We start from the raw sequence: 26,014 nt of genomic DNA, 5'->3' as shown, positions 1-26,014 counted from the left end.
GGATGCGGATTCATAATGTTATTTTCTATACGGTCCGCTTTTACTGACGGAAAGTGATGATTCGATAATATTTCATATTAGTTTGAATCGGAACCTCTCAACTATAACGGTCCAGACTGTGATCAGGTTGGAGCCGATTCAAAGGGGGTCAATGAGGAAGACAGAACATTTCAGAGATCCGCCGCAAATCTGCCATTGTCTCCTTGAGGCGGAGGAGGAACAATTGCTTCACCCAGGGGTTTAAAAATATTAGCTGCCTACACGTGTTCAGTATTGAAAACAGTCATTTCTCCAGACCAGACCAGGGAGAGAGAGAGAGAGAGAGAGAGAGAGAGAGAGAGAGAGAGAGAGAGAGAGAGAGAGAGAGAGAGAGAGAGAGAGAGAGAGAGAGAGAGAAGATATGATCGCTTCAGGTAGTCGCAGCTGAGGCTTGGAACTCTCCTCTGCCCACAAGAGTGGGTTGATCATCGGTACACGGAAACACAACGAATGTGTGTGGCTGTCACTTCGTATAATCCATAGGAGTGGGTTGTGGAATATCTTGTGTTAACCCTTGCCTGGGTATGTTGTGTGGCAACCCCTGGAAGACGGTATTCCTGTGACAGGTCACTTTCGCTGATAACTCGTATGTGGACGGATTCAACGGATAAGAACTTCGTCGACGGTTATTTTGAAGTAACGGCCTTTTCTCTACGTTTCACCCTGGATCACAAATATCTCTCTCCCATCATTTATTCCGTGGATTACTGAACTTTACTAATTTACCATCTCAAGACTCTGAGCTTTGTTCCCTCAGGCTCGATAGTCTGGGAATTATATTTAAACATATATACACTTAACACTGGCAACTTTCCTTTATTTCGTTGTTACTATATTATAAATAGATACTAATAAAGAGAGTGACTTTTAACATCAAAACCAGACTCCAGTGTGAACTCTATTGCTGCTGGTTCGTTTCCAAAACGTTACAGTTCGTAACACAGTTTTATAGAACGAGTTAGACCACATCTGGAGTGTTTCATACAGTTCTGGTCGCCCCCATTCTCGGAAGGATGTCGGGGCTTTGGAGAGTGCGCAGAAGAGGTTTACCAGGATACTGCCTGGATTAGAGGGCATGAGCTATAACGAGAGGCTGGACAAACTTGTGTTGTTTTCTCCAGAGCGGCGCAGGCTGGGGTGAGACTGGATGGACGTTTACAAGATTACGAGAGGAATAGATAGAGTGGACAAACGATATATTTTTCCTGTGGTTTGAAATGTGAGAGGGTGAGAGGAGATGTGAGCGGCAAGTTTGCTTCTTTCCACAGACGAATGAGGAGCTGGATGGGGGCCTGGGTGGGGGCGGTGTCACCAATCCTGACACGTGATCCCGTTTGCCCCTCCCATTTAACCGCAGATGGGCAGCATCTCCGCGTCTGTTTCCGAGGCCCCGCCTCCCGATGATGTAACAATCTCTTCGCGCATGTTCACAGTCTCCGGGTGGACGGTGTTACCCTCTCCGCTCAGAGCTGAAGTGGGCCGGTGGTGTGTTCGGGAAAGACTTTCGTCTCTTCCGTCGGGATCACTGTCTGCGGGCCGAAGATATCACTTTCCCATCGGTGAGTATTGAGACCGGTCCCGAGCGGGGAGATCCGATGTTGGCCGTGAGCCCCGAACTGAGGGCCAGGAATTCATTTGTTTCCCAACTATCTGGGCTCGTCAGAAATGTGTCGACTTCACCTAATCTGCATTGAACGATCCAAACCAGGAGCCCAGGCTGTCTGTTTCCGCAGAATTGAAATGGAAGTCCGGCCGACAGGTCACGTGAGGCTGTGTGCCGCAGATTCGCCCCGCCCTCCGCTTTATGACGCCAGATCACGTGGTGTCATTTTTGCCACTGAGTCCCATTAACTTCCCCGAACTCGTCCCGTTTCCTGAGGCTCCTCACATTTGTCCTGGAGCTCAATGGCTGTTGTGTCTTCTCCCGGACTGGGGTGGGTGAGAAAGGAGAACGTCCCAGGTTGTGGGGATCTTTGATTTCACTGCCTGCTTTACCGAGAGACTGGGAAGTCTCGGGGGGAGAATGGTTCGAGCCTCAGCTCCACGCAGTAGAGCTGAGCCACACATTACTCCTGCAAGTTTATAGTCCAGCGACGGCGGTCGGTCCAGTATAGACAAGATAGGATCTGTAATACAGACTTCCTGAAATGGTCCTGTTTTAGTCTGGAAATGGAGTGATAGTATAACAGTAAAGGAAGCACAACTTTTCCTTGTAAATTATCCTGGAACCATTTTGTCTGTTATTCCTGGAAATGTGTCCGGTGCAGTTGTTGCTAATGAGGTTCACATGAATAATCTCAGGAATGATCGGCTTTATGTATGAGGAGCATTTGATGGTTCTGGACCTGTGCTGGATGGAGTTCAGAGGGACGGTGAGGGTGGTGGAGGGATGTATGGTTAATAAACCTACCGAATGCTGAAAAGCCTGGATACAGTGGACGGAGAGGATGTTTCCATTAGACAGGGTGTCTGTGATCTGAATCAGTCTCAGAATAAAGATGCTTCCCTTTAAAACAGAGATAAGAGTTTTTTTTTGGCTAAAAGATGTCTGATATGTGGAATTTATTGCCGCAGAATTTGTTTGAGGCTGCCGTTTGGGTATATTTGTGACAGATTAATATACTGATGATTGCTGAGTAGCTTCAGGGTTACAAGAGGAAGGCAGGAATACATTGTTGGAATAAAAATCACCCCTGGTTGAATGGTGCGCAGACCAGATGGATCGAATCACCTGATTCTGTTCCTGTGTCTTACCATGACTGAATGATGGCTCCTTCTTATCCCATATCGTCTGTGTCATGTGAGGGACATTAAAAGATTGTTCACTGAGATCGTTATATTTGCCTTCAATGTTTAAATTTCAGTGAGTTTTGTTCCTAGTAACATTAAGCAGATATGTTTGGTCCTCCTTTTCATTGTTAACGTGCTTCATTATCTTTCATGTTACAGTTAGACCTGCAGTGATAGGTTTATTGGAAGAAAACGCATGACTGAAGACGAGGGAACAGCAACAAGTGAACCAGCCCGAGGACTGAGAGCACCGACTGGAGAGAACCCATCTGACTCGGAGATTCCAGTGATTCAGTCAGGAGAAAGTTTGGTGAGTCTCATTTACTCAAACACTGGTCCTTTAGACATTACATACCTGTACAAAGGAAGGTACAAAATAGTTGGGAGTGAGACAGAATGTGCCCAGAAGAACCAGTTATGCCAGTACCAGTCAGACACAGTTGTGAAGAAGCCCCCACCTCCAATATTCCCTTTAAACTTTTCGCCCTTAACCCATGTCGTCTGGGTTTTTTCTCCCCTAGCCTCAGTGGAAAAAGCCTGCTTGCATTCACTCTATCTATACCCATCATAATTTTATACACCTCTATCAAATCACCCCTCATTCTCATACGCTCCAGGGAATAAAGTCCTAACCTATTCAACCTTTCTCTGTAGCTCAGTTTCTCAAGTCCTGGCAACATCCTTGTGAACCTTCTCTGTACTCTTTCGACATTATTAATATTCTTCCTGTAATTCGGTGACCAAAACTGCACACAATACTCCAAAGTCCCCATCACTAATGCAATATACAACCTCACCATTACATTCCAACTCATATACTCAGAACTTTGATTTATAAAGGCCAATGTACCAAAAGCTCTCTTTACTACCCTATCTACATGTGATGCCACTTTTAGGGAATTTTGTATCAGTATTCCGATATCCCTCTATTCTAGTGCACTCCTCAGTGCCCTACCATTACCTTGTATGTTCTACCTTGGTTTGACCTTCCGAAGTGCAGTACCTCACACTTGTCTGTATTAAACTCCATCTGCCATTTTTCCAGCTGGTTCAGATCCCTCTGCAAGCTTTGAAAACCTTCCTCACTGTGCACTACACCTCCAATCTTTGTATCATCAACAAATTTGCTGATCCAATTTACCAAATTATTATCCAGATCATTGATATAGATGACATATAACAATGGACCCAGCACTGATCCGTGTGGTACACCAGTAGTCACAGGCCTCCACTCAGAGTAGCAATCCTCCACCACCTCTCTCTGACTTCTCCCTTTCTCAATTCCCATTCAAATTTACTACCTCACCATGTATACCTAGTGGCTGAATCTTCCTAACTAACCTCCCATGCGGGACCTTGTCAAAGGCCTTACTGAAGTCCATGTAGACAACATCCACTGACTTGCCTTCATCCACTTTCCTTGTAAACACCTCGGAAATCTTTAATATATTTGTTAAACACGACCTACCATGCACAAAGCTGTGTTGACTCTCCCTAATATGTCCCTGTCTATCTAAATAATTGTCGATCCTATCTCTTAGTACTCCTTCCAATAATTTACCCATGACTGACATCAAACTTTCAAGCCTATGATTTCCCAGATTACTTTTAGAGACTGCTTTAAACAACGGAACAACATGAGCTATCCTCCAAATCTCTGGCACCTCACCCGTAAATAACGACATTTAAATATATCTGCCAGGGCCCCTGCAATTTCAACATTAGTCTCCTTCAGGGTCCGAGGGAATACCCTGTCAGGACCTGGAGATTTATCTACTCGCCTCAAGATAGCAAGCACCTCCTCCTCTTCTATCTGTATAGGTTCCATGACCTCAATACTTATTTGCCTTTTTTTCCATTGACTCCACGCCAGTTTCCTTAGTAAATTCAGACACAAAAAAAACCATTTAACATCTCCCCAATTTCTTTTGTTTCCATGCATTGCCGACCACTCTGTTCTTCAAGAGGACCAATTTTACCTCTTAACTATCCTTTTGCTATTAATATACCTGTGGAAGCTGTTACTATCCTTCATCTTGACTGCCAACGCTACCTCATGTCTTCTTTCAGCCCTCCTGATATCTTCCTTAAGTTTTGTTTTGCACTTTTTATACTCCTGAAGTACCTTATTTGCTCCCTGTTTCTTACACATGTGATACATCTCTCTCTTCTTTATCAGAGTTCCCTCGAGAGCTAAGGTTCCTTATTCTTATCCACTTTGCCTTTAATCCCGAGACTTTGTTCCGAGGGTGTCCTCATGGGCCGTCCGGAAATGATTTCAGCTGGTGACAACCCTATTTTCCCCTGTGGGGTAACCGTCATGTGGAATCGGGCTAATGGACGGACCTTCAACCAAGTGAGTCTAGTCTCCACTGTTAGTCTGGCCAGTTTACTCTTCAGAGTGCCATTGGCTCTCTCCACTCTGCCAGCGGCCCGTGGGTGGTGTACACAGTGGAATTGTTGCTTGATAGCTAATTTGTTACATACTCCTTCGTTGGCTTTCACCACGAAGTGTGGGCCATTGTCAGAGCTCACCATCTCTGGCAGGCCGTACCTAGGAATTACATCCCGTAATAATACCTTCACAACAGTCATAACTGTATTAATGGTAGTTGGAATAGCTTCAATCCATCTACTAAACATATCTATAATAACTAAGCAGTATCTATAGCAATGTACTCTAGGCAATTCAATAAAATCAACTTGTTGACATGAAAAAGATCCATCTGTAAAGGGTGTCATACCCGATGTGCAGGATACAGGTTACCAACCATTCCCTGCTTTCCAGGTGTGTACAATTATGTATATAATCAACCAATATTGGTAAAAACTGTGTAGGAACATAAACTTGTCCCACTGGGTGATCCAGAAACCTAGGTCGGGGTCTTTCTGGCACCCCATCTGGGACCACAGTTTTCACTCCTCCTCAGAGGCAGCCCCCTGAGAAGAACAAAACTCGAGGTAGCTGTCGAGCGGTGAGTAAGTTCTTTACAAAGGTGACATTACTAATGGGGTGGCCAGAGGAAGTCAGGAATCCCCATGTTCCCAGAGAGCCCCGTAGTCATGTACAATCCCAAATGCATAACGGGAGTCTGTGTAAACGTCCCCACTTTACTCTGTTGCAGGGATACAGGCACGAGTCAGAGCAAACAGCTCAGCCTTCTGGGCGGAGACAGCTGCTTCAAAAGAGGCCTGTTCAGTTACTTCACTGTCCCTCCTCCTAGACCTAGCAGTTCGCTCCTGCTGTTCAGGGGGATTTAAACTAATGTGGCAGGGGGATAGGAACAAGTGCAGAGAGACAGAGGGGTGTAAAATGAGAGTAGAAGCAAAAAGTAAAAGTGGCAGGCAGGCAAATCCAGTGCAAAAATCAAAAAGGGCCACTTTTCAACAAAATTGTATAAGGGCTTAGAGTGTAAAAACAAGCCTGAAGGCTTTGTGTGTCAATGCAAGGAGCATTCGTGGATGAATTGACTGTGCAGATAGTTATTAATGAATATGATATAGTTTGAATCACAGATACGTGGCTGAAGGGTGACCAAGGATAGGAGCTGAACATCCAGGGATATTCAATGTTTAGGAGGGATAGACAGGAAAGAAAAGGAGGTGAGGTAGTCTTGCTGGTTAGGGAAGCGATTAACGCAGTAGAAAGGAAAGACATTAGCCTGGAGGATGTGGAATCGATATGGGTAGAGCTGCGTAACACTAAGGGGCATAAAACACTGGTGGGATTTGTGTACAGGCCACCGAACAGTAGTAGTGAAGTTGGGAATGGCATTAAACAGGAAATTAGAAATGCGTGCAAAAAAGGAACAGCAGGTATAATGGGTGACTTCAATCTACATATAGATTGGGTGAACCAAATTGCTAAGGGTGCTGAGGAAGAGGATTTCTGGGAATGTGTGCAGGATGGTTTTCTGAAACAACATGTCAAGGAACCAGCTAGAGAGCAGGCCATTCTAGACTGGGTATTGAGCAATGAAGAAGGGTTAGTTAGCAATCTTATCATGCGAGGCCCTTTGGGTAAGAGTGACCATAATATAGTGGAGTTCTTCAGTAAGATGGAGAGTGGCATAGTTAATTCAGAACCAAATGTTCTGAAATTAAAGAAGGGCAACTTTGAAGATATGAGGTGTGAATTAGCTAAGATTGATATTTAAAGGGTTGACAGTGGATAGAAATATAGAAAATAGGTGCAGGGGTAGGCCATTCAGACCTTCGAGCCTGCAGCGCCATTCAGTATGATCATGGCTGATCATCCAACTCAGAACCCTGTACCTGCTTTCTCTCCATACCCCCGATCCCTTTAGTCACAAGGGCCATATCTAAATCCCACTGAAATATAGCCAATGAACCAGCCTCAACTGTTTCCTGTGGCAGAGAATTCCACAGATTCTCCACTCTCTGTGTGAAGAAGTTTTTCCTCATCTCAGTCCTAAAAGTCTTCCCCTTTATCCTTAAACTGTGACCCCTCGTTCTGGACTCCCCCAACATCGGGAACAATCTTCCTGCATCTCGCCTGTCCAATCCCTTTAGAATTTTATATGATTCAATAAGATCCTCCATCAATCTTCTGAATTCCAGTGAGTATAAGCCTAGTCAATCCAGTCTTTCTTCATATGAAAGTCCTGCCATCCCAGGAATCAATCTGGTGAACCTTCTTTGTACTCCCTCTATGGCAAGAATGTCCTTCCTCAGATTAGGGGACCAAAACTGCACACAATACTCTAGGTGCGGTCTCACCAAGGCCTTGTACAACTGCAGTAGAACCTCCCTGCTCCTGTACTCAAATCCTTTTGCTATGAATGCCAGCATACCTTTCGCCTTTTTCACCACCTGCTGTACCTGCATGCCTCCCTTCAATGACTGGTGTACAATGACACCCAGGTCTCATTGCACCTCCCCTTTTCCTAATCGGCCACCATTCAGATAATAATCTGTTTTCCTGTTCTTGCAACCAAAATGGATAACCTCATATTTATCCACATTAAATTGCATCTGCCATGAATTTGCCCACTCACCTAACTTATCCAAGTCACCCTGCATCCTGTTAGCATCCTCCTCACAGCTAACACTGCCGCTCAGCTTCGTGTAGTCTGCAAACTTGGAGATGCTGCATTTAATTCCCTCATCTAAATCATTAATATATATTGTAAAAAACTGGGGTTCCAGCACTGAGCCTTGCGGTACCACACTAGTCACTGCCTGCCATTCTGAAAAGGTCCCGTTTACTCCCACTCTTTGCTTCCTGTCTGCCAGCCAATTCTCTATCCTCATCAATACCAAACCCCCAATACCGTGTGCTTTAAGTTTACACACTAACCTCTTGTGTGGGACCTTGTCAAAAGCCTTTTGAAAATCTAAATATACCCCATCCACTGGTTCTTCCCCTATCCACTACTAGTTATATCTTCAAAAAATTCTATAAGATTCGTCAGTCATGACTTTCCTTTAACAAATCCATGCTGACTTTGTCCAATGATTTCACCTCTTTCCAAATGTGCTGTTATCACATCTTTGATAACCGACTCTAGCATTTTCCCCACCACTGATGCCAGGCTAACCGGTCTATAATTCCCCGGTTTTTCTCTCCCTTTTTTAAAAAGAGGGGTTACATTAGCCACCCTCCAATCCTCAGGAACTAATCCAGAATCTAAGGAGATTTGAAAAATTATCACTAATGCATCCACTATTTCTTGGGCTACTTTGGGATGCAGACCATCTGGCCCTGGGGATTTATCTGCCTTTAATCCCTTCAATTTACCTAACACCACTTCCCTAATAACATGTATTACCCTCAGTTCCTTCATCTCACTAGACCCTCGGTCCCTTACTATTTCTGGAGGGTTATTTATGTCCTCCTTAGTGAAGACGGAACCAAAGAAGTTATTCAATTGGTCTGTCATGTCTTTGTTCCCTATGATCAATTCACCTGTTTCTGACTGTAAAGGTCCTTACTTTTGTCTTGACCAATCTTTTTCTTTTCAAATATCTGTAAAAGGTTTTAGAGTCAGTTTTTATGTTCCCAGCCAGCTTTCTCTCATAATGTTTGTCCCTTTCATAATTAAGCCCTTCGTCCTCCTCTGCTGGTCTCTGAATTTCTCCCAGTCCTCAGCTGTGCCGCTTTTTTTTGCTAATTTATATGATTCTTCTTTGGACTTGATACTATCCCTAATTTCTCTTGTCAGCCACGGGTGCACGACCTTCCCTGGTTTATTCTTTTGCCAAACTGGGATGAACAATTGTTGTAGTTCATCCATGTGATCTCTAAATGCTTCCCATTGCATATCTACTGTCAACCCTTGAAGTATCATTTGCCAGTCTATCTTAGCTAATTCACATCTCATACCTTCAAAGTTACCCTTCTTTAAGTTCAGAACCTTTGTTTCTGGATTAACTATGTCACTCTCCATCTTAATGAAGCATTCCACCATATTAAGGTCACTTTTACCAAAGGGGCCTCACACGACAAGATTGCTAACTAACCCTTCCTCTTTGCTCAATACCCAATTTAGAATGACCTGCTCTCTAGTTGGTTCCTGAACATTCATATGCAATGGCAAGCATTTAAAGATGACGTGGATGAACTGCAATAAGTGTTCATCCCAGTTTGGCAAAAGAATAAACCAGGGAAGGTAGTGCACCCGTGACTGACAAGGGAAATTAGGGATAGTATCAAGTCCGAAGAAGAAACATATAAATTAGCCAGAAAAAGTGGCACACCTGAGGACTGGGAGAAATTCAGAGTCCAGCAGAGGAGGACAATGGGATTAATTAGGGAAGGGAAAAAAGAATTTATGAGAGAAAGCTGGTAGGGAACATAAATCTGACTGTAAAAGCTTTTATAGATAAGTGAAAAGAAAAAGATTGGTTAAGACAAATTTAGGTCCCTTACAGTTAGAAACAGGTGAATTGGTCATAGGAAACAAGGACATGGCAAACCAATTCAATAACTACTTTAGTTCTGTCTTCACTAAGGAGGACATAAATAATCTTCCGGAAACAGTAGAGGACAGAGGGTCTAGTGAGATGGAGGAACTGAGGGAAATACATGTTAGTAGGGAAGTGGTGTTAGGTAAATTGAAGGGATTAAAGGCAGATAAATCCCCAGGGCAAGATGGTCTGCATCCCAGAGTGCTTAAGAAAGTAGGCACCTATTTTGTATGTTTCTATGTGTGGAAAATTAGAATCTCCCACAATCACAACCTTGTGCTTACTACAAATATCTGCTATCTCCTTACAAATTTGCTCCTCCAATTCTCGCTCCGAATTAGGTGGTTTATAATACACCCCTATACGTGTTACTATACCTTTCCCAATCCTCAGTTCCACACAAATAGGCTCCCTAACTGAGCCCTGTAATCTATCCTGTCAAAGCACCGCTGTAATATTTTCTCAGACAAGCATTGCAATACATCCGCCTCTTGCCCCTCCGATTCTATCACACCTGAAGCAACGAAATCCAGGGATATTTAGTTGCCAATCACACCCCTCCTGCAACCATGTTTCACTAATAGATACAACATCATATTTCCAGTTATCAATCCATGCTCTAAGCTCATCCACCTTTCTTACAATGCTCCTATCATTAAAATAGGTGCATTCCAGAAACTTTCCACCTCTTCCTCTCTGTTTATCCCTAACGGTGCACACAACTTTATTATCTCTTTTTTTTCCTTCTCCCCTACATCTTCGGTCTGAGCGCTCCTACATCAGGGAGGAAGTTCAAATCAGCTCCGTGTTAAATGTTTCACCATCACGGTGAACGAAGGCAGCTGCAGGTTCATGAGGGACTTTTACTGTCAGCTTCTGCAGTTCTTGCAGCTGCTCATCGCACCCAGGACTGAACCCTGGTCACTGAGCATTGGAGGAGTCTGTTCTGCTGATGTTAGTGTTAAACTAGACTGGTGTTTAATACTATGGATCTGTGAAAGATAAAACAGTTTTGTATCATTTATCCCGTGTCTCAGGTACTTACTATCTCTATCACCCTCACTCAGTCCATCTGGTTCCTGTCCATGTTTCTGTTCCATATCAGTTTATCAAAATCTATCCTTGCCATTTCCCTCTCAACCTCCCTATGATGACAGGTTGCAACTAGTCACCTCTGTGTGATAAGAGATTTCCCTTGAATTTCATAGAATTATAGAAATCTACAGAGCATTATAGATGTGTTGGCCCATAATGTTGTGCCGACCATGTAACTTACTCTAGAAACTGCCAAGAATTACCCTACCGCATAGCCACCTATTTACCTAAACTCCATGTACCTATCCAAGAGTCCCTTAAAAGACTATTGTATCCGCCTCTACCACCGTCGCTGGCAGTACATTCCAAACAGACACAACTTTGTTTAAAAAACTTAGCTCTGACATCTCCTCTGTACCAACATTCAAGCATCTTAAACCTATGCCCCTCATGTTGGCCGTTCCAGCCCTGAGAAAAAGCCTTTGGCTATCCACAAGTGAAATGCCTGTCATCATCAAATACACCTCCACGAATTTCCTGCATGATTCTCTCCATGCTGAAGAACTGTGGTTTTAACGTTCTTCAGAACTCCAGACTGAGGTGGTTAACTCCTTTTTCCCTGCTCTTTTGAACGTTTTGGGTCATTTTCACTAATTTCAAAGGACTGTGCCTCAGACAGTTGGGTTGTTGCAACGCGTCTCTAAACTCTGACAGCACATCAGCGAGTTCACACTGTGGAGAGGCCGTTCACCTGCTCAGACTGTGGGAAGGGATTCGCTTTGTCATCTCACCTATTGAGACATCAGTTAGTACACACAGGTGAGAGGCCGTTCACCTGCTCAGACTGTGGGAAAGGATTCACTTCATCATCTCAACTTAAGGTACATCAGTGAGTTCACACTGGGGAGAGGCAGTTCACCTGCTCAGACTGTGGGAAAGGATTCACTCAGTCATCCCACCTACAAGCACATCAGCGAGTTCACACCGGGGAGAGGCCATTCACCTGCTCAGACTGTGGGAAAGGATTCACTCAGTCATCCCACCTGCGAGCACACTACTCAGTTCACACTGGGGAGACTCTGGACACAAATAAATCAGTTCTATTTTAAACTCTGTCTCTGGTACTTAGTGAATTTATAACACACGTAGTGCACAGTAGAGAGTCAACTCAGGCTGCCTGGACCTTGCTGAGATTCAATTCCACGACAGTCCTTTTAAATCATCCCCTGTTATTCACCTCTCACTCTCCCTATGGTGATGGGTTCCAAACAGTCACTACTCTGTGGGTGAAGAGGTTTCCCTTGAATTTCCTGCAGACTGAAGAAGTGGAGCTGATCGCCCTTCAAATCTCTGGATGAGGAAGAGTGACATTGGTAGTTAACCTCCGTAATCACGACTCATTTCCATCTTACGTGTCATTTCTCCTGATAAAGGGTTGTTGAAAACACCTGTGTTCTTTAAAGACTGGAAGTAGAATCGGAAACCATCAGTTGGATGTTCAAAGAATCATGGTCAGAAACCAGAGGCAGGTCTGCACACGGTAGAGTTTGGGGCTCTGGAAGATGGTTGGGGTAAGAATGTATCATGAGAAGGGAATCAGCAGCAGGGAGAGGAACTGCATAACAGAGTAGGAACATTTCGAAGCTGATTAACAGAAAATAATTGGGTTGTCTGACTGATGACAGAAACAATACCTGTTGTGAGGTGCTCCATTGGTCGAGGGAGATGTGGGTGTTGGGAATGGTTATATCTATTGAGGGAGTTAGTCCTGCTTGTTTATCCTGTAGTATAATTTCTGGATGGTTATTATATAACCACATAACAATTACAGCACGGAAACAGGCCATCTCGGCCCTTCTAGTCCGTGCTGAAACCTTACTCTCACCTAATCCCACCGAACTGCACTCACCCCATAAAAAATATCGAACCTGCTTCTACCACTTCCACTAGAAGCTCCTCCACACAGCTACCACTTTCTGAGTAAAGAAGTTCCCGCTCATGTTACCCCTAAACTTTTTCCCCCTAACTCTCAACTCATGTCCTTTTGTTTGCATCTCCCCTACTCTCAATGGAAAAAGCCTATCCACGTCAACTCGATCTATCCCCATCATAATTTTAAAGACCTTTATCGAGTCCCCCCTCAACCTTCTACACTCCAAAGAATAAAGACCTAACTTGTTCAACCTTTCCCTATAACTTAGGTGTTGAAACCCAGGTAACATTCTAGAAAATGTTCTCCGTACTCTCTCAATTATATTGACATCTTTCCTATAATTCGGTGAACAGAACTGCACACAATACTCCATATTTGGCCTGAACAATGCCTTGTATAATTTTAACATTACATCCCAACTCCTATACTCAGTGCTCTGATTTATAAAGGCCAGCATACCAAAAGCTTTCTTTACAACCCTATCCACATGAGATTCCACCTTCAGGGGACTATTCACCATTATTCTATTATCTATGCCCCATAGATCACTCTGTCTACTGCATTCTTCAATGCCCTACCATTTACCATGTAAGTCCTATTTTGATTAGACCTACCAAAATGTAGCACCTCACACTTATCAGCATTAACCTCCATCTGCGATCTTTCTGTCCACTCTTCTAACTGGCTTAAATCTCTCTGCAAGCTTTGCAAACCTACTTCATTATCCACAATGCCACCTATCTTAGTATTATCTGCATACTTTCCAATCCAATTTACCGCTCCATCATCCAGATCATTAATGTATATGACAAACAACATTGGACCCAGTACTAATCCCTGAGGCACACCGCTAGTCACCGGCCTCTAGCCTGACAAACAGTTATCCACCACTACTCTCTGGCATCTCCCACCCAGCCACTGTTGAATCCATTTTACTACTTCAATATTAATACCTGACGATTGAACCTTTGTAACTATCCTTCCGTGTGGAATCTTGTCAAAGGCCTTACTGAAGTCCATATAGACAACATCCACTGCTTTACCCTCATCAACTTTCCTAGTAACCACTTCAAAAAGTTCAATACGGTTTGTCAAACATGATCTTCCATGCACAAATCCATGTTGACTGTTCCTAATCAAACCCTGTCTAATCAGATAATTATATACCATATCCAAGAATATTTTCCATTAATTTATCCATCACTGACGTCAAACTTACAGGCCCATCATTGCTAGGTTTACTCTGAGATACCTTTTTAAACAATAGAACAACAATACGCCAATTCTCTGGCACCATCCATGTTTTTAATGATATTTGAAATATTTCCGACAAAGCTCCTGCTGTTTCTACACTAAATTCCCTCAAGGTTCTTGAGAATATCCTGTCAGGAACCGGAGAGTTGTCCACTTTTATATTCCTTAAAAGCTCCTTACTTCCTTTTCTTTAATCATCAGAGTTTCCGTATCTACCCTACTTGTTTCTCTTACCTTACATAATTCAATATCCTTCTCCTTTGTGGATACCAATGAAAATAATTTTTCAAAATCTCCCCCATAGCTGTCCACTCTGATTCTCTAAGGGACCAATTTTATCCCTCTCTATCGTTTTGCTATTAACTTAACTGTAGAAACCCTCTGGATTCATTTTCACCTTACTTGCCAAAGCAGCCTCAGATCCTCATTTAGCTTTTCTAATTACTTTCCTAAGATTCTTTTTACATTCTTTATATTCCTCGAGCACCTCATTTGCTCCATGCTGCCTATATTTATTATAGATCTCTTTTTCCGAACCATGTTTCCAATATCTCTTGAAACCATGGCTCTCTAGAACTTTTAACCTTTCCTTTCAACCTAATAGGAACATAAAGATCCTGTACCCTCAAAATTTCACCTTTAAATGAACTCCATTTCTTTGTTGTATCCTTCCCATAAACAAATTGTCCCAATCCACTCCTAAATCTTTTCACATTTCATCAAAGTCAGCCTTTCTCCAATCAAAAATCTCAACCCTGGGTCCAGTCCTATCCTTTTCCATAATTATATTGAAACTAATGGTATTGTGATCACTGGACCCGAAGTGCTCCCCAACACATACCTCTGTCACCTGACCTATCTCATTCCCAGCAGGAGATCCAACACTGCCACTTCTCTAGTTGGTACCTCCATGTATTGCTGCAAAAACCTATCCTGCACACATTTTACAAACTCCAAACCATCCATCCCTTTTACAGAATGGACTTCCAGTCTGTGTGTGGAAAATTAAAATCTGCCACAATCACAACATTGTGCTTACTACAAATATCTGCTATCTCCTTACAAATTTGCTCCTCCAATTCTCGCTCCCCATTATGTGGTCTATAATACACCCTTATAAGTGTTACTACACCTTTCCCATTCCTCAATTCCACCCAAGTAGTCTCCCTAGACCAGGGGTCAGCAACCATTACCACTGAAAGAGCCACTTGGACCCGTTTCCCACAGAAAAGAAAACACTGGGAGCCGCAAAACCCGCTTGACATTTAAAATGAAATAACACTGCATACAACGTTTTGTTTTGCCTTTATGCTATGTATAAACAAACTATAATGTGTTGCATTTATGAAATTGATGAACTCCTGCAGAGAAAATGAAATTACATTTCTGCATGCAACAAAAACATTTTGAACTCCGAAAAAAAGACGTTGGGTTGAAGGTTACTTTTAAGTAAAATACTCAACGTCTATTTGAGTCCTTCTTGTATTTATGAAAAACGCCAAACTTAAATTTGCCGCCAGCAGCAAACCAAAAATAACGTCAGCCAGCTGTCAACCTGAAAAATAAAAGGACTATTTCACTGAACAATGAAAACATATGAATATACGTAAAATAATAGGCAATTAAAATATTTATCATACTTGTTCAGGTTGACTCACACCTGACAATGCAGTCGTATTTAGTAGGGATGGATCGATGCTTAGGGGAGTGACCGGGAAGGATAATGTGTTTTTTTCCTCTCTGAACTCACAGAAGCGTTTCCCAAACGATGTTTGCATTGCGATGATTGCAGAATGTAAATACTCCGAATTTATCATGTCGTGACCTTGTTTGAACTCTCTCAAATTGGGGAAGTGAGACAATGTGCCTTTCTGTAAATCTCTGGCAAGCAACGTCAACTTGCGCTCGAATGCCAAAACATCCTCCAACATGTGCAGGGCTGTACGTCCTTACCCCGTTGAAGAGCTGTGTTCAGCGTGTTCAGGTGCGCTGTCATGTCTACCATGAAGTGTAGCTTTTCCAGCCACTCTGGCTGTTCCAGCTCAGGAAAGTTGAGCCCTTTGCTGCCCAGGAAAGTTTTCACTTCTTCCAGACACGCGACAAAGCGTTTCAGCACCTCCCCCCTGGACAACCATCAGACTTTGTTGTGCAGCAGGAGATCAGAATATGCAATTTCCAGCTCGTCCAGTAACAAACGGAATTGACGGTGATTTAAACTTTTTGCCATTATTTTATTGACAATCTGAATGACAACATCCATTACTTCTGTGCATTCCGGAGGAAATGTTTGAGCGCACAGTGCCTCTTGGTGCAAGATGCAGTGAAAAGTCAGCAGCTTTCTGTCCAGCGACTTCTGCAGTAAAGCCACAATTCCCTTGTGCGTTCCCGTCATATTCGGTGCCCCCATCAGTAGCTACTGACACCAGATGGGTGGTCTTTATTCCTTTGGCTCTTAAACAATTCAAGACAGCCTCACAGATGTCCTCCCCCCGTGTTTGGTCTTTTAGAGGTATCAACTCAATCAGTTCTTCCTGTGGCCCGGCAGAGTTTACATACCGGCAGAACAATGCTATTTGTTCAATATCACCTTTGTCTTTAGACTCGTCACAGGCAATCGAGTAGGCCACAGCTGAATTGATGTCTTTAATTTGCTGTCTTGTGATGTCTTCTGCCATTTTTATGGTTCTTTGCAGAGAGGGGCATATCCCTGATTTTCTGCACAATTTCACTCTTGTTTTTAAAGTCCGTGAATAGATGTTCTGAAATCTTAATGAAAGATTCTTTTATATATTCACCATCTGTAAACTGCTTCCCGTGCCTGACTATTTCCTGAGCGGCAATATAACTGGCGTATGTCGTTGATTTTCCAGACTTCATCCATTTCTGGAAATGATTTTTGCTCAGATCAACCTTCCGCATCAGTTCCGAAACGGCTTTTTTTCTCTCATCTCCATCCGGATATTTTTGAGCAAAGGCTGCGTGTTTATTCTGGAAATGCCTTGCGACATTTGACTTTTTGTTGTTTGCTAGTTTCTCATTGCATATTAAGCATACCGGTAAACCAGTCTCGTCAACAGTGAAAGCAAATGAATCTGTCCACGTATCATTAAACGTTCTGTTTTCTTCAGTCACTTTTCTTTTTTTAGAATTCTCCATAGTTGGCTTACCTTGGATCGAAAAATTAAAGAAATCGCGCACTGGCGGGTGTCAGGTATTGGTAGTGGTGACGTATATTAATAGCGATAAAAACACGTTGTAGCGGTGTGCTCACGCAGTCAGTAAACTGCAGTCGAATAACTTTATTCGAACTAAACAGCCTTGCTTTTAAGCCTCCCTCAACCCAGCCCCCATGGACGCAGATGCTGCAAAAGACGCGTACTCACAAACCCCCGTAGGCTATCTCCCTTAGCCGGAATGCTGGCTAATTGTGAGGAAATGTGTCGCCACACTTAGATTATACAAGATCACCATAATCTTCAAATTTAGAATTACATTTCAAAAGCTAACAAACTAACATAAAATACATTTTAATTAAATACTGACCAATTATTTCCCAAAGCCACAGGGAGCCGCAGCACAGAGGTGAAAGAGCCACAAATGGCTCGGGAGCCGCAGGTTGCCGACCCCCGCCCTAGACGAGCCCTCTAATCTGTCCTGTCAAAACACCACTGTAATATTTTCTCGGACAAGCAATGCAATGCCTCACCCTCTTGCCCCTCCGATTCTATCACACCTTAAACAACGAAATCTAGGAATATTTAGTTGCCAATCACACCTGTCCTGCAACCATGTTTCACTAATAGCTACAACATCATATTTCCATGTCTCAATCCATGCTCTAACCTCATCCACCTATCTGACAATGCTCGTAGCATTAAAATAGATGCATTTAAGAAACTCTCCACCTCTTCCTCTCTGCTTATCCCTCACGGTGCACGCAACTTTATTACCTTTTTGTTTTCCTTCTCCCCTACATCTTCGGTCTGAACCCTCCTACATCAGGGAGGAAGTTCAAATCACCTCTGTGTTAAAAGTCTAACCATCACGGTGACTGAAGGCAGCTGGAGGTTCATGAGGGACTGTTACTGTCAGATTCTGCAGTTCTTGCAGCTGCTCATCGCACCCAGTACTGAACCCTGGTCACTGAGCATTGGAGGAGTCGGTTCTGCTGATGTTAGTGTTAAACTAGACTGGTGTTTAATACTGTGGATCTGTGAAAGATAAAACAGTTTTGTATCAAATCCCATGTCTCAGGTACTTACTGTCTCTACCACACTCACAATGTACACTGGAAAGGCCACTCGGCCCATCTGGTTCCTGCCCATGTTTCTGTTCCATATCCGTATATCAAAATCTACCCCTGCCGTTCCCCTCTCACTCTCCTTGAGATGACAGGTTGCAACTAGTCACCACTCCGTGGGATAGGAGATTTCCCTTGAATTTCATAGAATCATCGAAATCTATTTTCCTAAGCTCCATGTACCTTTCTGAGTCTCTTAAAAGACCTTATTGTATCTGCCTCTACCACCATCGCTGGCAGTGCATTCCACACACACATCAGTCTGCTTAAAAAGAAATTAGCTCTGACATCTCCTCCGTACCTACTTCCAGGCAGCTTAAACCTATTTCCCCTCATGTTAGCCATTTCCTCGCTGGGAAAAAGCCTCTGGCTATCCACACGACCAATGCCTCTCATCATCTTATACACCTGAATGATTTTCTCCAGTCTGAGTAAGATGATGAGCTCACCGTGGTTTTGACGTTCTCACCCCTCCCCATCCCCTCCCCATCCCCTACCCCTCTCCCACCCCTCTCCCCCTTCCCCTCCCTTCCCCCTCCTCCTTTGTGTTTTACGTCAAAGACCCTTCTCACTCAGGCACTTAAAGTGACACTCGCAGTAAACGAACCTGCAGTTTCGTAACACAATGCACCTCCAAAGTCTGACAGCAGACAAGTGAGTGAATCTTCGATGGTGCAGAGTCAAAAACCAAAGATTTGCCAGATTGAGTCAGGCTTTGGGGCTGCAAAGAGAGATGGGGTCTAGAGTTTACGAGGAGGAGGAATCAGACCAGCAGAATGTGGCTACACAAGAAAGATTAGAAGCATTTGGAAACTGGTTGATCGAAAAAAAAAGGTGGTTAATTTCTGCAAAATACTGGTGGAAATCAACAGTCAGGCAGCAATTGTGAAGAGGCATGAAAAGACAACGTTTAGACCGAGCCTCTTCAGCACGCCTAGCCTGTGTACTCCGCTGCTTAGTTGCTGCTTGAACTGCAGAGTTCCTCCAGCATTTTGTGTGTATGTATCTCTGTATTCCCAGCAACTGCAGAATCTCCTGTGTTTTATAACTGCATTTTACTTTGGCATTAGATGCGCGTTGATATTGAGTATATTGCTTATGGGAGCTGCTTTCTGCGTTAAAACAGCTACAGATTTTTCGATACACACGAAAAAAAATAAGGTATGGACCTTGAACCGGTGCCTGCACAAATTTTTAATGGCACTCTGATTACCCATAGGGCCATGAGTTAAAAATTTCGCTGTCGATGAAATGCGCAGGCGTCAGGCTGAGGACATCCCCAAGTATCACGTATGCACGCAGCACACTGAAGGCATTGAAAATGTCGGATGTAGGTAAGAGCGATTGTCCATGATTTTATCTTAAACACTGGCTTCAGGATAATTCCTGTGAAATCCAGACATCATAGTCCGCAATCCCGGGTCAGTCCTGCTCTCTTCCCTCTCTCTCAGCCCCACGATCCGTACACGGTCCCAGGGGAGCTTCCGGCTGATGAGGGAATGGGAACCGATGGATCTCTCAGACAGAGCTGAGCTCCAGCTATCTAAATGCAAGGATTAGGTACTCGGAGGAAGGGCACAAAATCTTTTACATCACCAGTTGAGAAAATCACTTTTGTTCTACCTCCAATCACAAAGAAGAGGAAATCTGCAGATGCTGGAAATCCCAAGCAACACACACAAAATGCCAGAGGAACTCAGCATTGGTACTCAATCCAGTCAATGCCAAACAAACATTTAAACTGTCTAATGCAACTACCTGCACTGGGACCATCGCCCTCCATACCCCTACTGTCCAGGCTCCCATCCAAACTTCTTTTAAATGGTGAAACCGAGCTCATATTCACCACTTGTCCTGGCATCTCACTGCACGCTCTCACGACCATTTCAGTAAAGAGCTTTTCCAAATGTTCCCATTAAATTTTCACTTCCCCGCTTACCCATGACCTATGGTTGTCATCACACCCATCCTCAGTGGAAAAAGCTGCTTACCTGTACCCTATCTATACTGTCATAATGTTGTCTATTCCCAACAAATCCTCAAAGAAATGTATAATATCTTTGTTTATGTTTAGAGCCTTTTTCAGATGTATAAGATGATGAGGGACACTGATCGTGTGGATAGCTAGAGGTTTTTACCCCAGGGCTGAAATGGCTAATGTGAAGGGGTATAGTTTCAAGGTGCTTGAAAGTTGATATGGAGGGGATGTCAGGGGTAACTTTATTTACACTGAGAGTTGTGGGTGCATGGAACGGATTGCAGGCTACTTGTGTGAGATTGTTTCAGTTACTGTGGGGGAGGAACCCATGCAGCTCAGGAGGAACAGGGAATAATACCAATTGAGAGAGTCAGACTGAGCCAGGTCACAGATTGGAGACGGCAGAAATGCCCCATTCTTATAGAGACAGGAAAAGCGTCAGGAGATGATTTCTGTCTCCAACTTGGGTTGAACTTCACTGTAACAGTGTGATGCCAGGTCACACCTTGACAACTCAAGCGATCTCATTAGAAATGTCCTACACCCATTGATGGATTTTGTAAATCTTTTTACAGGTTAAAAATGACAAGGAATTTGCCTAAGGGAATCTCGAACACAACACGCCAGTTTTGCTGTCTCTGTCCAGATATTTAAGAACAGGAGCAAGGGATTCAGCCGATCATCCTTCCTGCTCAGACTGTCGAGAGGGATTCACTTGATCATCTGACCAATTGGCATGCCCATTAGTTTACATGGGGGGAGCCCATTCATCTGCTCAGACGGTGGGAATGGATTCACTCAGTCATCTCAACTGAAGGTACATCAGCAAGTTCACACTGGGACAAGGCCATTCACCTGTCCTGTGAGTGAGCAGGGATTCAGTGGGTCTTCCCACCTGTGGACACACCAGTCAGATCACATTGGGCAAAGACTGGTCATCTGAAGAATTTGTGGGGAAGCATTCACTCTGTCATCTGACCTAATGGCTCAACAGCGAGTTCACACTCGGGAGCGGCCGTTCACCTGCTCAGACTGTGGGAAAGGATTCACTCAGTCATCTCAGTTACTGAGACACCAGTCAGTTCACACTGGGGACAGGCCATTCAACTGCTCGCTCTGCAGGAAGGGATTCCCTTCCGCATATAAGCTACTGAGACACCAGTCAGTTCACACTGGGGAGAGGCCATTCACCTGCTCAGACTGTGGGAAGGGATTCACTTCATCATATCAGCTACTGAGACACCAGTCAGTTCACACCGGAGAGTGGCCGTTCACCTGCTCAGACTGTGGGAAGCGATTCACTGAATTATCTCGACTGAAGATACATCAGCGAGTTCACACTGGAGAGAGGCCGTTCACCTGCTCAGATTGTGGGAAGGGATTCGCACAGTCATCTCAACTGAAGGTACATCAGCGAGTTCACACTGGGGAAAGGCCGTTCACCTGCTCGGACTGTGGGAAGGGATTCACTTCATCATCTCTACTGAAGGTACATCAGCGAGTTCACACTGGGGAGAAGCCATTCACCTGCTTGGACTGTGGCAAGGCATTCACTTCATCAGCTCACTTACTGAGACACCAGCAGCGAGTTCACACTGGGGAGAAGCCATTCACCTGCTCAATCTGTGGGAAAGGATTCACTTCGTCATATAAGTTACTGAAACACCGGTCAGTTCACACCAGAGAGTGGCCGTTCACCTGCTCAGACTGCGGGAAGGGATTCACCGAATTACCTCAACTGAAGGTACATCAGCGAGTTCACACCAGAGAGAGGCCATTCACCTGCTCAAAATGTGGGAAGGGATTCGCTCAGTCATCTCAACTGAAGGTACATCAGCGAGTTCACACTGGAGAGAAGCCGTTCACCTGCTCAGACTGTGGGAAAGGTTTTACTCAGTTATCTCAACTGAAGGCACACCAGAGCGTTCACACCGGAGAGTGGCCAATCACCTGCTTGGACTGCGGGAAGGGATTCGCTTCGTCATCCCATCTGAAGATACATCAGCGAGTTCACACTGGAGAGAAGCCGTTCACCTGCTCAGACTGTGGGAAGGGTTTCTCTTCGTCATCCCACCTGAAGGTACATCAGCGAGTTCACACTGGAGAGAGGCCATTCACCTGCTCAAACTGTGGGAAAGGATTCACTCAGTCATCCATCCTAAAGGCACACCAGCGACTTCACACTGGGTAGAGACTGATCTGCTCGGACTTTGGAAAAAGATTCTCTCAGCCAAATCAACCAGTGTGCATCATTGAGTTCACACTGGGGAGAGGCCATTCACCGGCTGTGAATGTAGGAAGCGATTCACTCCATCATCTAATCTTATGTAGCTCTCAGTTCTTCTGGCAGCTTAACAGAGGGGGTTATAGCCCCCCCCCCCCCCCAGTCCAGTTTGGCCAAACTGAAGAATCTCGTTTGGGTGGATACTGTGCGATGTGTCCCCTGTGTAATGTGTCCCTGGGGTTCATACTTTCTGTGGACTGTCTCTTTAAAATGCAAAGAGAACCGAGACTGACGTTGGACACGCTGTTGGATTTCTGCAGAAGTGCTGGGTTGCTATGATGACCAGCTAATGTTTATGTTCTGTGTGGTTAAGCAAGGTCAGAATGATCCTTTACCGACACAGAACAAGCAAGCGACTTCTTACAGAGAGAGGGGGCAGAGCTACGTGATGGACAGCTGGTGTTCAGCACAACGGTATTTAAACACACGTAACTGCTTTACTCGCAGGGCACGCAGACGCTCAAAGGCTAGTGATGAAAGTTTCTGCTGGTTGGACTTTCTTGTACCCACAAGGGTGGGATTTGAGGATTGATAAAGAAGAATCGATCTGTGGCTGTTAGTGCGTGTAAGAGCGACCCTGTGGGATCTACCGGAGAGTCTAACCCTTGCCTGGGTTGGTAGACTTTCTCGTGAAGAAGGTGCTCTTGAGTTGGTCACGTCTGGCTAACTTGGAAGATTTGATGGGCATTGGAAAAGGTCGACAACACCTGTTTACTTGGATTACATCTCCCTCACCCTCGCCCTCTCCTTCCCTCCCTCCCTCCCCCTCCAATCTTGTGAACTAAATTGAATCTACCACATCATCGTAAGACTGGCGGTGAAGACCCGAGGGGCAGAATGGTCTACTTCTGCACCTATTTCCTATTGTCTATTGACTATATCGTTTACCACCTAGGTTTTGGATTTTATATACAGGTGGCTCCCGTTTTTCGGACGTTTGCTTTACAACAGCTCATTGTTATGAAAGACCTACGTTAGTACCTGTTTTTTCTAACCAAAGAGGATTTTCGCTTTTACGATAAAGATGATGCCTGCTTTATATGTGAGTTTACCCCGAGAAAGGCTACCGTGACCGTGAAGCCTTGTGCGGCAGTTGTGTACGCATGCGTGCACGTGCCGATTTTTTTTTTCTCTCCAAATCAATTTCAGTTCACTATCTTCTGGATTTTCAGTGAAACTACACCGTACATACAATATTTCTACTTTATATAGTGTGTATACTTATCATTCCTACTTTTACTATAGGTTAGTGTTATTTTAGGTTTTATGTGCTATTTGGTATGATTTGGTGGGTTATTCTTTGGGCCTGGGAACATCCACAATCTTTTCCCATTTAAATTAATGGTGATTGCTTCTTCGCTTCATGACATTTCGGCTTACAAATGGTTTCATAGGAACGCTCTAGCTTTAGATACAGGGGGAAACCTGTATTTACACCTATGCATAACATTGCTAACCCTTGGATTATCTGGTTTAAGTTCACTATTATTAGTAGTTACCACTAAAATAGTGTTTGTTCACTGCAAAACCCTACTCCCAAGTGTGTTCAATTGTTGCTGGTAGTTTTATAGGTTTGCGTCTGTGCAACACCTGAAGTAACAAATGGTACATGATATGTGATTACACTATTAAGATTTATAATTCTTACTTTGAATAAAGGGTCAGTAAAGAAAACAAAAAAAAAGAAAAAGGGCCCACTCAATCCATTCACGTCTTCTCATCTCTCCCCAGCAAAAGACCCTGAAAATCTCTTTTCCAGACTCACAAGAAAGAACATTTCTGTCATTGGATAGCCTCGCACTCCAAAACCCTGTCATCTCTAGTTGTAACCTATACATTGCTGCTGCAGAGAAACCATTACCTCAGCAGTGAAACATTACAGAGAGGCCATTACATCAGCAATTGAATCCTTACAGTGTGTTACACTTGTGACACACTACCGGGTTCAAACTGGGGAGAAAGTTTCAATGAGCTGCATGCTGGATATTAGTCTATCACCGTTGCTGAATGCAATTTTGGGAGTGACTGTCGGTGCTGAACTCTGCAATTATTGCTGCTGCTCACCACACCCAGTTCTGCACCATGGTCACTGGGCATTGGAGGAGTTTTTTCTGCTGCACATTCACCTTTAATGGAACTGCAGTTTAATATTCTGGATCTGAGACAAATAAACCAGTTCTATTTTAAACTCTGTCTTCCACCTACTAAATCTGCCTCAGCTATTTAATCGTTTCTCTCTAATTATGATATCTCTGATATATGGTGTTTCCTTCATCCTACTGAGAGAGATTATTCTTTTTTTTCACATGTTCACCATACCTTTACTAGAATTGACTACTTCTTACTCGACAATCAACTCATTCCATTTGTCTATTCTTGTGATTATCAGAGTATACTGATTTCTGACCATGCCCCAATTACTCTGTCCTTAAATTTTCCTGGCCTTCCTCAGAGGAATAAACACTGGCGGTTTGATAAGACTTTACTATTGGATGATGATTTTCTAAAATTTATCAAAGATCAGATAACCTTTTATTTTAACACCAATACATCACCTGAAGTGTCATCCCAGATTGTCTGGGATGCCATGAAAGCGTATCTGAGGGGTCAAATAATCTCCTATACAGCAATTCTTAATAGAAAGTCCTGTGCAGATTGATTAGACCTCATTAATCAGATTAAAGAGTTGAATCAACTCCATGCGCAAACTAAGAATCTTGAACTATACAAGAAACGTGTAGAACTTCAAACTAAATTTAATCTTCTGTCCACTCAATCTGTCGAACGCCAACTTCTTGAAAGTAAGAGTGGTTTTTATATTCATGGTGACAAATCTGGTAAATTTCTAGCCAATCAGCTGAGGCATTCCAAAGCCAAGCAACATATTACAAAGATCCGGAAGGAGAATGGAGACCTTACATCGGATCACTTAGAAATCAATGACGCATTTAAAAAATTCTATTCTCGACTTTATTCCTCTGAATCATTAAATGACAATATCTCTATCAATCATTTTTTAAATAATCTGAATATTCCTTCACTTTCATCCGATTTTAAAGCCAAACTTAATGCACCTATATCATTAGAAGAAATATCTTCTGCAATTTCTGCATTGTCCTCAGGGAAATCTCCAGGACCTGATGGGTTCCCCATAGAATTTTATAAATCATTCTCTTCACTTCTCTCCCCTCAGTTACTTTCAGTATTATCTGACTCATTTAACTACAGCAAATTGCCACCCTCTTTCAATGAGGCTTCTATTATTCTTTTATTTAGAAAGGGTAAAGACACAACAGAGTGTTCCTCGTATAGGCCGATTTCATTGCTTAATGTTGATGTTAAAATCTTGGCCAAAGTTTTGGCATAGATTAGAAACTTATTCCCTCTATTGTTTCTGATGATCAAACTGGTTTTATTAAAAACCGTCTTCCTTTTTTTTTAACATTCGGCGTTTATTTAACATTTTATATT

At 43.5% G+C, this 26,014-nt stretch overlaps 1 protein-coding gene across 3 annotated transcripts; it reads left to right on the top strand.

Moving 5' to 3' along the window:
• Positions 1 to 1,407: 1,407 nt before the first annotated feature.
• LOC132388466 (zinc finger protein 229-like) lies at positions 1,408 to 26,014 on the top strand. Of its 3 annotated transcripts, XM_059960811.1 has the most exons (4): positions 1,408 to 1,598; positions 2,989 to 3,139; positions 19,501 to 19,615; positions 20,835 to 26,014. In XM_059960811.1, exon 4 carries the CDS (start codon positions 21,242 to 21,244, stop codon positions 22,448 to 22,450), a length of 1,209 nt encoding a protein of 402 aa, XP_059816794.1. In that variant the 5' UTR covers positions 1,408 to 1,598; positions 2,989 to 3,139; positions 19,501 to 19,615; positions 20,835 to 21,241; the 3' UTR covers positions 22,451 to 26,014. The 3 variants fall into 3 exon arrangements, 2 of the variants coding, with proteins under 2 accessions (XP_059816794.1, XP_059816793.1); XM_059960810.1 differs by lacking the exon at positions 19,501 to 19,615 and having other exon boundaries at positions 1,410 to 1,598; XR_009510243.1 differs by lacking the exons at positions 19,501 to 19,615; positions 20,835 to 26,014 and adding an exon at positions 5,963 to 6,027 and having other exon boundaries at positions 1,431 to 1,598.

The sequence above is a fragment of the Hypanus sabinus genome, unplaced genomic scaffold, assembly GCF_030144855.1.
Source record: "Hypanus sabinus isolate sHypSab1 unplaced genomic scaffold, sHypSab1.hap1 scaffold_330, whole genome shotgun sequence".
NCBI classification, from domain to species: Eukaryota; Metazoa; Chordata; class Chondrichthyes; order Myliobatiformes; family Dasyatidae; genus Hypanus; species Hypanus sabinus.
Note: the sequence above shows the minus strand (reverse complement) of the source record. Positions and strands in the feature narration are given on the sequence as shown.